This window comes from Plodia interpunctella, chromosome 23 (genome assembly GCF_027563975.2).
Source record: "Plodia interpunctella isolate USDA-ARS_2022_Savannah chromosome 23, ilPloInte3.2, whole genome shotgun sequence".
Taxonomy (NCBI): domain Eukaryota; kingdom Metazoa; phylum Arthropoda; class Insecta; order Lepidoptera; family Pyralidae; genus Plodia; species Plodia interpunctella.
In genome coordinates, this window is record NC_071316.1 from 1,709,632 (window position 1) to 1,723,414 (window position 13,783).

General features: G+C 35.8%; 2 protein-coding genes across 18 annotated transcripts in view; one reads left to right on the forward strand and one right to left on the reverse strand.

Annotated features, from left to right (window-relative positions):
- The window catches only part of cher (cheerio), a 72,345-nt gene extending 65,296 nt beyond the window's left edge, over positions 1–7,049 (forward strand). For all 11 annotated transcript variants that reach the window (XM_053762880.2, XM_053762882.2, XM_053762883.1 and 8 more), the window contains 6 exons: positions 1,532–1,687; positions 2,410–2,479; positions 3,468–3,586; positions 4,647–4,743; positions 5,289–5,495; positions 5,769–7,049. In XM_053762880.2, coding sequence (XP_053618855.1) covers positions 1,532–1,687; positions 2,410–2,479; positions 3,468–3,586; positions 4,647–4,743; positions 5,289–5,495; positions 5,769–5,953 — 834 coding nt within the window. In that variant the 3' untranslated portion in view covers positions 5,954–7,049. The remainder of the gene's footprint in view (positions 1–1,531; positions 1,688–2,409; positions 2,480–3,467; positions 3,587–4,646; positions 4,744–5,288; positions 5,496–5,768) is intronic.
- Positions 7,050–7,797: 748 nt separating this feature from the next.
- rn (rotund) overlaps positions 7,798–13,783 on the reverse strand; it is a 150,202-nt gene continuing 144,216 nt past the window's right edge. For all 7 annotated transcript variants that reach the window (XM_053763039.1, XM_053763040.2, XM_053763038.2 and 4 more), the window contains one exon: positions 7,798–11,142. In XM_053763039.1, the coding sequence (XP_053619014.1) occupies positions 10,129–11,142 (1,014 nt within the window). In that variant the 3' untranslated portion in view covers positions 7,798–10,128. The remainder of the gene's footprint in view (positions 11,143–13,783) is intronic.

Below are 13,783 nucleotides of genomic sequence, written 5' to 3' on the forward strand. Positions count from 1 at the left end.
AAATTAATTACACGTAATCTAATTTACACAGATACAGATACATGGAAAATAAATATACTTATTCGCAATAATGACTTTCCGAAGATGCAAAAGCAAAAAAAACTATCCCCAAAGGTACAGCCAACATGTATCATAGATCAGGACGATCCCACGATAAATCACATAGCCACGTTTATTGGAAGACATATTGTGTGGACTGCGTAAAGTCAACAGCACATCAATTTACCCTGCATTAACCTCTATGGCGCCGAATATATATTGCAACGAATTAGGGTAGGTTTATGTGCTGTTGACTGTACACGCGAATATGAGGCGTGCGCGCTATAAATATTATTTTATGCGTGTAACGGATAACTTGACCAGTAGGCAATAATAGAGATAGAGTGGGACGGAGAATGGTAAATAAACATGATATCCTTTTCACGTTACCTACTTCTCATGAAGATGGCAGTGGAAATACAAGAAAAATATTTAAGATATGACCTGTAAAACGGTTGTACAGTAATATTTTTTACAATTTTCTACATTTGAGTATAAGTATATTTTCCTCTTTGGAGAAAATGTGTGATAAAAATAAGACTTATTACAAACCAACACAGTGATTTAACCACAAGTGTTACATATTCATAATATGTTGTTCATTAAAAGACAAATTTGTTTTACATAAGTGGCTCCCGATCCTCAAGCCTTAACGACAATAAATGTTATTGTTTGCCTCAAATTCAGGCAAATGTGTAATCTCCTGTAATCGAAAAAACAAATGAAACTTGACATTTTTAATACAGCATTAGAAACAATAGTTTGTTTTTTAAATTAACCACATACTTTTCGCACGTTTTTTCAACACTTTTCAACAATTTTCGCCGGCAAGTTTCGTTTCGAAAAAAATGTAATAAAACTGACCGGAACGTGTCCGTCGTACAAATAAATCTTCCGTTTAATATTTGAGTGCCGTATGCCGCATAAAAATTAATAAGGGGCTGAACTCACTTAGGGAAAACTATGAAAAATTCATAGATAGTGTGCGCCCAGTTGGCGCGAACAGGGTTTGATTTATTATTTTTTTAAATGTGCGATAAAAAAGTAAAATTGCAATACACAGTGTAGTGGGACTGGCATTTTTTGTGACCTACTAATATTATAAATGCGAAAGTTTCTGAGTATGTATGTTTGTTACTCTTTCACGCAACATCTACTGGACCGATTGTTATGATATTTGGTACACGGATAGAATATAACCTGGAATAACACACAGGGTCCTTTTTACCCGAAATTCCCACGGGAGCGAAGCCCCAGGAGGAAGCGCATGATTCTTATCCATTTTTGAAATAGTGTTATTTTCACTGCTGCTGATATACATAATCTAGATATGGAAATAAATACAAATATTCTATATCTAGATTATCTGCACTCTAATGTAGAATTGAGCGGGTATCCATAGATATATTTCGCTCTATAGCATGAAAGACGTGGAATCATCGCAATATTTTATAATTATGTATTCATTCGATATTACCTTCTTTCCTATCAGGTGATCTCCCCCTCGGGCAAGACTGACGACTGCTTCATACAGAACATCGACGGGGACCAGTACAGCATCAGGTTCATGCCCAGGGAGAACGGGGTCCACAACATCAACGTGAAGTTCAATGGCGTCCACATCCCGGCCTCCCCGTTGAGGATTAAGGTTAGAACTTCACTGTGCGTTACACCAGAAGTTACACCAGTCTAACTGTCCCACTTCTTTTACCACGGAGGACCTTTACAAAACCAACGATAAAGCATTAAAGAGACCACATATAAATAGCCATAATGACACTAAAATAAGAAGTTACACCAGTCAAGTCGTCGCTGATTAGAAAAAGTTGTGAAATTGCGTTACTGTGCGCAGGTTTATATTCAAAGCTTGTGTCAGAAATGACATTTCTGTAAAAATACTTTTTTTTTTTCATTTATTTTGGCACAAACAGTCATAAGACAAAAAATATTTATAAAACAGTTTACAATATAATAGACCAATCTGTGCCTGTGACTGTGTATATAACAATAATAATATATATATAATAATAATGTGAAACACAGCTTGAACACCTTAGACATACCAGATTATATACTCTCCTTGATCCAGATGGCGGTAATATTAGTATCACATGCCGAATCACACGTAAATTCCTAACTTCGTCTACCCTCACGTCAACCTTCAGCATATAAAACTTTTCCCTCTTACGCTTGGCTTCGGCCCGCGTATGAGGCGTATACCCTTTTTTATATTCTTTTTTAAAAGGAGAATACATTTATAAAGGTATAATATTAAAGCGAAAATTACCCGCGCTAACAAACATCATGACAACTTAACTAGAAGCATATCAAAAATTAGTACCAACATTAAATTCTTTGTATCCGGTGCAGGTTGGCAAAGATGACGCTGATCCCGCGGCTGTGCACGCGCACGGCCCTGGTCTGGGTCAAGTGAAGACTGGTGAGTAAATTGACGACACACAACGGCCCACACTAAGTAACTATGCTTCTTGTGGGTCCGATGGAAACAAACACAGAGACGAGCACTACAGAGAGTGATGACTCCATGTTCCTTTTCTATTGATTGAGAACTCATTCTTGATTCACAGCTGTTCATAATAGATGTAGACGTTGGTAGAAAGGTCTGCATTTCCTCATACAACTATTTCTGGTGTTAAACACCAGTGCTGGTATTGTTGTGTTTCGGTTGAGAGTGTAATTACAGAGTATTGTAGCAAAAATCTCATAAGCCACAAAATCGCCAACACGCGTGTGACACCCCTGGTGTTGTAGCGTCCATAGGCTGCGCCCACGCACGTCCAGATAGCGTGCATGGATGCCTGTTTATAGTATAAAAACAATAGCTCATCAAGGAGAAAATACGACTATAAAAAATAATAATAAATGTTGACTTTCAATGCAATGCGATCTATTTAATCAGATCATCAGCCCATGAGTATCAAACATAAAAAAATTGTCAAATTCAAATTCAAATCATTTATTCAGAAATTAAACCTTCACAGGCACTTTTTCTCGTCAATTTTTATATTTATAGTTATTTCTCACAAGCTACAAACTACTGGCATTTCGGAACGACCACTGCTGAGAAGAAATGCCGAAAGAAACTCATTTGAACAGTGTTGGTCCCTATCATGCCAGATCGGCTTACCATTATTGTTTCTTACAATGTTTTCTTTTTCTAATAATATATAAAAGTACATAATGTACATAGTCAAAAGGTATATCAAAACAGGTTATGATTGTGATCCGAGTGCTGATTATAATATATATAGATAGATGTGAAACACAATTAACTTACATGAAAATATATGAGAAACGAGATGACCAGTTCCCTGACGACTGATGACAGACCAGTTCTCATTTCTTGACATGGATCATTTCGGAAACCAACTCAGTGACAACTTGATAACTGTTTACTGTTCCATCAGGAGCCAAGACGGACCTGATCATCGACACCTGCAACGCCGGCGCCGGCATCCTAGCAGTAACTGTGGACGGACCCAGTAGAGTGGCCATGGACTGCACAGAAGTAGAAGAAGGTTACAAGGTTAGCGTTTTACTTTATCAACATCTTGCTCCCCGATTGCATTCTGTGCTGTGATGTTGCGAATCCTGGTCGCAGCAGCACAGTCTCGAGTGCCCTATTGATCACCATTGTATTTACACATAATTATGTGACTTACCACGAGAATATATAATATATAACTTATGTAGGACAGTCGCTTACGACATAGATACTATGCGCATTTATAATTAAAATGAGTAAGTTAAACGTTTTAAGCGAATTTCAATTGAAACATTCTTGATCTTGATCAGTCAATCCTTCTGAAGCGAGGATAACCTAAACGTAATACAAATTTTGCCATCCATTTCGTGACAGACCCAGTTGCTTTACCTGTGTTAGCGCTGGTAATGCATACTATTCAACTATTGAGCACTTCAGTTATTTTTTATTAATACGTGATTTCTGACTATGTACCTATTTGACTTTTTTATGTTTTTTTAGCCTGGTGAAACTGTCGATATAAGCGACGACCTTGGATGACTCCAAGGTCGTAATTTATATTCAGTTTGAAGGATAGTTTCAACTTGAGAATGTTACTGATCATAATAAAGAATGGGTACGACCTCAGTGTCGGAATGTTAAAGTGCTTGCCTCTGAACCGAGAGGTCCCGGGTTCGATCCGCAGTCGGGTCATAATGGAAAATGATCTTTTTCTGACGGTCTTTGATGTTTATCTATATATGTATTTGTTATAAAATATAGCATCGTTGAGTTCGTATCCCATAACACAAGTCTCGAACTTACTTTGGGGCCAGCTCAATCTCTGTGACCTGTTCTTATATATTTATTTATTTATTTATCCAAGTATAATTAGTTATCATGGACAGATACAGGACGTACTTCAGAACAAAGTTTAGAATCATCACTGGAATTACACACACGTCACTATACTCTACTGGCACATCTACCTGGCACATCTAATTCCTAATCGTATTTTAAGGCGAAGCGTTTAAAAATTAGGATGGCATAAATGATTTTTTTTTTGCTGTCGTCCAAAATACGAAGACCTCGCGGGCTGATGATAAATTCTGCTTCCGTCCAGGTCCGATACACTCCGCTGGCACCAGGTTTCTACTACATGAGCGTCAAATACAACGGAGCCCACATAGTCGGCTCTCCTTTCAAAATCGAGGCTACTGGTATGTACTTTGGGTTCTATCTCCTAATCTCCTTACTTCATTTCATAGACCACCACTTGCTTCCGGCGAAGGAAAATATCGTGAAGAAACCTGCAAACTGGTTGACAGTTTAAGTTCATTAATGTCTATACGATTACTTGCCACTAGATTCGATAGGTTGTCGTAAAAGTCATGTCATATGTCTTTAGGCGATTTGAATAAAATCTGACACCAGTGTCAGTAATTAACACACTCGAAAAGAAGAAGAAGATCTCCTCACTTGTCATATGTATAAATTTGATGAAACCAATACTTTCTCTCTTTTATCCAAGCGCATTTCCTGTTCTTCCTCAGTCTTATAGACCAGGGTTTGCTTTCTTGTCTATCATTCTTCGGCTTCCTTAAGTAAACTTTCGATATCGACGAGGGTACCTCTCAACAGTTAACTGTGAGGACATGCTTGTGTCAAAAATATTATATTTGCAAAAAAACTTATTTTAAATGTAATATAATTTTTTGATTAGTTTTAGTTACCCTTTGTCTAATTCAATATTTTTTCAAACTAGGTGGCAACCTCGCCGAAATCGGTGCACAAGAAACGTCCTCAGTGACAGTGGAAACAGTTCAGAAGGTCTCGAAGGCTGGCCAGAAACAGGGTCCGGTGTTGCCGCACTTCAAGTCTGACGCGTCCAAGGTTCAGTCCAAAGGCATGGGGCTGAAGAAAGCGTATCTGAATAAGCATAATCAGTTTACGGTGCACGCTGGCGACGCTGGTAAGAATGATATAAAAATGAAGACAAATTTATTTGCAAAAAAACAGAAACGTTTGAAAGACAAAAGGAGACCTTTGCCACATAAAATATATAATATAAAACATGCTATTAAAATCAGTAATATATAAATTGGTGTTAAATAGCAATATATTTAGTAAAGATTTGGAATTATGATTATATAAGATTCAGGCCCTGACTCTTTTTACTGAGTATATTCTTTTATCACAGTGTCTGTTTATTTGCGTGTTATTGATACTTACATCTTAATTTCAGGAACAAACATCCTTTACGTCGGTATCTACGGGCCCAAAGGACCCTGCGACGAAGTTCAGCTCAAACACAAGGGCAAGAATAACTATGAATGTTGGTATGTCGTTCGAGACAGGGGTGACTACATCGTGATCGTCAAATGGGGTGACGAACACATCCCCGGCTCCCCCTACAAGGTTGAAGTCTAAAACAAAATGGCCGATGACAGCGTATGTAGATGTCCTTCCCGAATAATCTAGAACCAATTTGTGTGTGCCAATCTCCAAGTGTAAATTTTCGGAAGTGTTTTCTTTATTCTTTATAAGCTTTGTACGTGAGAATTTACATTTGAAGATAATTATTTTATAAGATTAAGATATTTCTAATAATATTGTTTTTTTTAGAAATAACATAATAAGACATTCAAAAAGTGCCATAACTATGTTTCATTTTGTATTTTATATTTTTTTTAGTTTTTAAAAGTAAATTTACATACGCTGTTGTTCTCAATGATTTTTATATACTCAGCTAGTCAAATTTCATTGAAACGGGGTGGCGAAAAGAATGTAAAAAAGTGATCTCCCGGTTATAATTGCAAAAAAAGAGATCTTTTCGCGACCCGTCAAGTGTTAACGTTGCTAAAAGTATTCGTATATCCATATTTTCCGCAAGCATTTTGTCTAACAGAAATTTTGGAGGAATTTTATATGTTTCTCGTTTAGTTTTTAGGGCAACTAAATGACAACATATAAAGTATTAATAACTCTAAATATTCCCTTAATTTTTAAGTTTTAAAGGTGCAATTTATTTATCATCTGAAACAATACTTGGAGATTTTTTTCTTAACTTATTTTACATAATCCTTCCACATCTTTTTTTATTAAAAGTTTTGTTAGAGGTATTTAAAAAAAAATCCACAATTTTTTCAGATCAAGCCGAATAGACAGATTTTGTGGTCTCCATATTTGTTTTTAAAATTCACAATTTAAATTAAGTCTGATTTACATTTTTTTTGGTATTTTAATATATTGTTGTCGTGTTATTTTGTAATGTTTGTTTTTCATTTAGAATATTTTAAAACAATTTCCATAATTTTTTAACAAACATCTGTCTATTTAACATAAATATTTTGCACCTTGCCACCTATTTCAATAAGTATATGTATGTACTTCGCTTTTTTTTATTATTATGTGTGTTTGTATGAGTTTTACCTACGTAGGTAGACTGCTCCCGGTGTAAATACCTAATTAAGTTTTTAATATAATGTATTTGCGACTGTTGACTAAATAAAGAGGAAAGTTTTAACTATTCTTTCATTATAATCTCTCTCTTTCATCTCCGCATGTGCGTAGAAAATAACTTAAGAATATGGGGCTGTGATTTCACAACCGGCCACATCCCTTCGTCGTCAACCTTTTTGAATGTTATTATTGTAGCTGCCAAGGTGTTGTTTAGCCCTTATTCACCTGGTACGACGTCCAAGGAAGGATTATTACCAAGGAATTATGTTACACTATAGATAATTCATTGGAAAACATTCAGTTTTTTTTTATAATATTAATAATAGTTAATAAATTATTGTCACGATTTTCTGAAAATAAAACCGCCGTAACACTTGGCATAAGTTGTGACTACATTTTGCACTTTGTGTTGCATAATTTCGTGTGGCATTAATTATTATTGTTTTCGCTGTTAATTTTTAGTGATAATTAGCCGGTGAAGGAAAACAGCGTGAGTCTACTACTAGTAAACGGATACTGCCAATAGATGGCGGTTGTTATAAATGCTTTATGTACTCGACAATAATTAAGCATCTGCGAGATAAGAGCTGACGGCCTCCAAACGACCAAACACAAAATTTTCAGCATATTCTTGATTAAATTATCTATCAAACAAAAAAAAAAACTAGATCAAAATCGGATCAGCCGATTGGGTGCTACGATCCCACGGGCAGACATACAGATACACAGACACGTTAAACATATAACTCCCCTCTTTCTGCAGTCGGTGGTTAAAAATAAAAAATTGTTGAAGGAAAATAAAAAGACATAGGTAATTCTTGGCATAGTTGTAATTTTAATCGATTTTAAGTAACAAAAAAGAATGATTTCGTTCATTTTCATCTAATAAACTTAATCGAAGGCTACTTTACGCGAAACTATAAACGAAATTACTTACAAAAATAATGTTTTAAATCATAATAAGTTTACACTTAACTAAAAAAAAAATCAAGTACAATATCACATTTCTACTTAAAATAGAGAGATATTGGCGATTCCCCTGAAAACAAATGATAGTTCGAAATTTTTGGGTATATACTATATTAGCTCACTGTCATGAAGTTATACTATACATTAAAAAGTGCACCTTTACAATCATACTAATAACAATTCGGAAGAATTAAGTATTGCCGTACAATTATATCTTAAAACAAAGAACTTTTTGTACACAAATAAAAACATTTGGCTAATGTGACGTCACTAAAGGCCTGCGTACGCGCAGAATAAAACCAAAAAACAATTTCTGATTGCAAATAATATGATCAAAAATTTAAACACTGGGTTATTGTGTGCTTTAGAGCACAATTCCAAGTTACGCAGCCCTTTATGATTCCCTTAGGGTTAAAATATTAAGTACTTCGGTCATTTTTACAGTTTTACATTAGAAACAATATAGCTCAATGCGATACAACAGCAAAACAAATAGTTTTACTCTAAATTTAAAAATCAAAATTACATGTCTACCACGAAACATGCAAATAGGTAGCCACGTTACCAACATCCATTTGATGTCTCTTTTTATCATATCGTGTACGCAGCATGCAGCAGAAAAAAAAGATACGTGTGGAAGGTATTTTATGTTTCATGGTAGCCCCCCAGTTCGGGATTCTGAATCCACTTGAAGTTCAGAAACAATAATTTATGTTCGGTAACCCTATGGAACCCACGCCCCGCTCGATAACCACAACCTAACAATTTTAATTCTAAAAGCATTCAGAAGAAAGATCTCCCTCCAAAAATATGTCATTCTCCCCATTCCACTCCTATCACATTTCAATTTTAAACGACTACTGTGTCTTCTATAAAAAAAAAACAAAAATAACAATTCTCGTATACATGACAAAAATTATGCTAAAATTAATTGATGTACAGGTTTAATTACAGCAAATGGAACTTTCGAGCTTTTCAAAATTATACATTATAACATCTGATCTGAGAGCTACCACGACTGTCTTACTGCTAATATAATTGAGCATAAGCATTTAAGACTAAACAAAAAAAAATATTTTGATAAATTTCAAGGTTTCTCAAAAATGTACCGTATTTATTTACAATATATGTACACAGAGCGCCTTCAATACCCAATGTTATAGATAAAAAAGCGATTTGGCCACTCAACATTTTTTTACAAATATATAATTTAAAATTATACATAAATAGAAAATATGTTTTACCTCATAAATATTCAAGTTATTAAAGGTGAAACATATTTTCTAGAACTCGAAAACAAGGTACCTAATGATCGTAAGGTAGACAAGGAAGTATAGCTAAATAATAAAAATGTATGATCTAATTAGGAACTGAGTGCAGCAGCTTCAAGAGATCTGTTTAGTATAGGTACATTCTTATACGTTAAAAATGCATCGGAAAGAATCATAATGATGAATTTTCGAAATTATTTACCCCGTGGTATTGCTATTACAAAATATTTTGTATATCAGGAACTTCTCGTTTTACAAAAAAGTAAATTGGATTAAAAAAGACAGTCACAATCAAAACGGTTGTGCAAAATGGAGTCAAATTAATTATTATAATTTAGTGTTGCGTTTTGATTTATAACTGGAATTAGCTAAAAATATTTTTCTCCTTTGGTTACAATACTTTCAGAAATTAATTAAATAGGAGTTTTTCATAAAGCAATAAATATAATATGTTCAATATTAAAGATTAGTTTTCGTAAAAGCAGCAGGGAAGGTATATCTGGCCAGAACAAAGGAATAGTCAGATGTCAGACTCGTAAGATGACGCTATATTTGGCTTTCAAACTCCTAATAAACTGGCAATCCAATCGTCCCAGACGAGACAAGTATATCTGCTTTAATGACAACTAATCTAAAAACCTGTATAACGCTGATCCAAATATCCGAAATCACTTTGTATAATCAGAATTTTTATCTACTCACAAAATTTCAGAGTATTGATACACGATTAAGTCTAATAACGTGAATTCATTTCACTAACGATAAAATCAATTTCGTATTTCATACATTAATACCACTGTCGTCAAGAGATTCTAAACACTTTAATAATATTTCGATACTTTATAGACTAATAATACCATCGTAAGTACTAAAGTAAGTGTACCTAGGGTAAACGGCAAGATCTTACTGCTTGTCTTTGTGGGACAGAGCATGAGGCAGGATGTGTTCGGCCGGGAGGAGTGCGGAAGGCTGGTGAGCATAATTTCTAATCTGATGAAGGGATATCAGCTGATTGGGGAAAGAATTCGGCTGCTGTTTTCCTTGTTGGAAGTGCAACGGGTCGTAGAGGTACGGTCTTGTGGGTAACGCGCTGTGGTGCGTCAAACCGTTGAGATGGGGCGCCATCGAATTGATGGGAGTAAACGCTGAGTTTGCAGCCGAAGACACAGGGGGCTGGATGCGGTCGTCTTGGCTCTCGTGCTGAGCGAACAAGGCCCTCTGCTGCTGCAGCTGCTGCTCGTGGTGGTCGTCACTCTCTCGCTGTTGGTGGTACCCACCATCGTCGGACATGTGAGCCGCTGAATCTGGACTCACCTTGGGCCAATACGGATGGTCCCCAAAAGGCGCGGCCGTAGGCGCGGCGGCTCCTAATGATCTATTTAGACCACTCAGTCCTAACGCTGATATTGGAGGCCGCTTGTCAGCTCTTTCAGCGTGCTTATTCATATGCTTACTAAGATACGTCTCCTGTGTGTAACTCTTGCCACAATACTGACAAATGTGAGTTTTTAAATGCTTCGACTCTTTGTGTTTGGGGATGTGTTCCAGCAGATCCTTTTCATGCGTGAAGCATTTATAGCAGGAGTTGCATTTGAATGGTTTGTCTGTTTGGTGGCAGCGACTGTGGCTTTGGAGGTTGGACAGCTGAGAGAATGCCTTGGTGCATCCGATTTGCGTGCACCGGTAAGGCTTGTCTCCAGTGTGGGTTCTAATGTGCTGCTGAAGATGCGATAGTTGGGTGAACTTGCGCTGACAAATCTCACACCGGTACGGTTTGATCCCGAGGTGGATCCGGGAATGCTGGGCTAGATACGAGGAGTTGGCGAAGGCTTTCGGGCATTGAGTGCAGCGATACGGCTTGGCTTCACGGAGGTGGATTTGAGTATGTAGTTGAAGATCAGCTTTAGAACCGAACACCTGGAAACAAGAGAAAAATGAACGTTAATAAAACAGAAATATACATAATCTAGATTTCATGGGTATAGTTAGATTTAATTGAGATAAATCATTGGACGGATTCTGAGAAATAAAATATCAACTTTACAAGATCAGAAAGCGAAATTTGCCCTTGAACGACATCCGCGGGCGTCCGGAACAAATGACGCTCTGAGCAAAACAATTATATTTTTTTTTTATTTGACCAGGACGGTAATGACGGAGGATGCCGGCGTCACGCCGTTTTCACGCGACGTGACTCCACTTCCTTGACGATCATCTAGACTTGACTGTCCAGCTCTTTATATTGCTATGAGAGCTCTTTATATTACTATATGATATGATACAAAAATAACACTGTAACTTCGTTTCAAAATAAAATATATAGTTTCTGAGATATAGTGTCTTGCTATATTACAATAAAATTCAAGTACCATAAGTATAAAAATAAAGGTATCTAGCTCAAAATCAAGTTGCACGGATGCACAACTTTAATGGTTACTGAATTTTAAATTTGCATTTCAAATGTAATCAAAATGCTATTTATGGTCCAAACTCCAGTTTATCAACATCGTCACTTACACGTGCCTCAAGTAATGTTTATTGTGTCTGTACTTCGCATTGAAAAGGCTATCCGAACACCATTGATACTCATTGTGATATTCCAAATTAGTTTCCAGCTAAAACTGACGCGTCATGCCACCAATGTATTTTATTCACCAACAATAGACCAGCCACGTTCCTTCGGGTACCAAAACTTATTGCTGGGACACGACTCAATTTCAACGTGTTTTATACAAGCAATCAATCTGATAATAATCTTTAGATACATGCAAATAAAGTTGAAAATACACCATCAATAGATGATGACGATGGCTGCTTTTTAGTTGGAGATGGAGCAATTTTAAGTGATGTTAAATTTCAAATAGATTTTGGACTTAAAATTGAAGGTGGTATGGGTGAAAATTTGGTAGCTGATATCGATAAAGTTGATCGTGTTCGCCGGTACAGCATTCGGTAGCTGCATGACTTGTAGGAAAAGTAGACACGAACGCGATTGGTCACAGTCGGAATATAATTAAAGTTTGGATCACTACTTAATGGTGTGAGGTTGGGAATTCGAGGTGGTGGATGACTTTAAATAGGACTTCGTGCAGGATCGATTCGACGGTGGCTGTAGTAAATTGGAGCCCGTAGAGCACTGGTGAGATAATAAAAATAACTTCGCGTGCGTTTCTTTTGAATCCGGTAATAATTGAGGGAACTGTTTTGATTGTTATTCAAACAGAAATTTTTGAAGTCGAGATGATCACAAGCGTAAATAATTTTTAAAGTAGATCAATTTATTTACGTATTTATAATACATAGGTATATGTCGCATACAGTATGATAGTTGTTATTTAGATATAATACAAATTATGAGATATATATATATATATATATAATTGTATTCTTTATAGTCGTATTCCTCATGGCTGAGGGTCGTGGTCATTACAGGGAATGAAACACATGTAACAACTTTCTTGGCATTATTAATGGGTTTGCCATTGCCTTCTCCATTTCACACACAAGTTAGTAATCAACCAGTGTGCAGGTTTCCTCCTGATCTTTTTCCTTCACCGGAAGCAAATGGTGGTTGATGAAAACTACTATACATGAGTCAGATTGGTATACCAACCCATGTGGCATGAGTAGGATTCGAACCTGGGACCTTTCGATCCACATTAACTAGTTAGTTAGTCTTAACCATTACACCACCACCACTTAATTCATATAATTGTATATATATTTGATAAGTAAATAAGAATTGCAATTGAACACAAATTTATACAATATTATAAATGCGAAAGTCTGTCTGTTCTGCTGACTAAACCACTAAACCGATTTTGATGAAATTTGTTATGCATGTAGTTAAAGACCCCCGTTCAAACATAGGTTACTTAAAAAATCTACACCCAAATGAAATAGGGGTTGAAAGTTTGTATAAGAATCATGTCTGTACCGCTTTTGTAGATAAATACACGCGGTCGGAGCCGCGGGCAAAAGCTAGTATTCAAATAAAGGTAGAATTGTTAATTTAATAAATAAATCGTTAAATCATTAATAATACAATTATTAATGATTAAAAATATAACTTCGGATAAAGTTACATAGATTATGATTGTATATTTAGTTTAAATTTCAAATAACTAGAAATCTTTTTCTACAATATGATATACAATATGTATAAAAATTTTATTTAAAGTAAACATTTTCAGATACAACAGTGTAATGGAAAACTTTAGACGCATTGACGATTTGAAAGAAACCGATCGGTCTTTTGACAATTTCTATTTTAAAAAAATGTACTGCTTCTAAAGCTTTGATTTATGTCTATGGTAAATTTTTTGCACGTTGTACTGTGAATAGCTGTAGTCGAAAAATAAGGATATTATATAGTTGTTAAGACAGAGCCGATATTAACAATGAATATTGGGGTTCCTTATTCACTATTTGGCGTGTGGTTCCGCCCTAATATTGGACCACTCCACCTCCTTTGGCAGCTAATCGAAACGACATCATGCGTTGTCGCGACTGTGTACGTACTGATTGTTTAAATAAATAAAAATATTTTATTTTAACC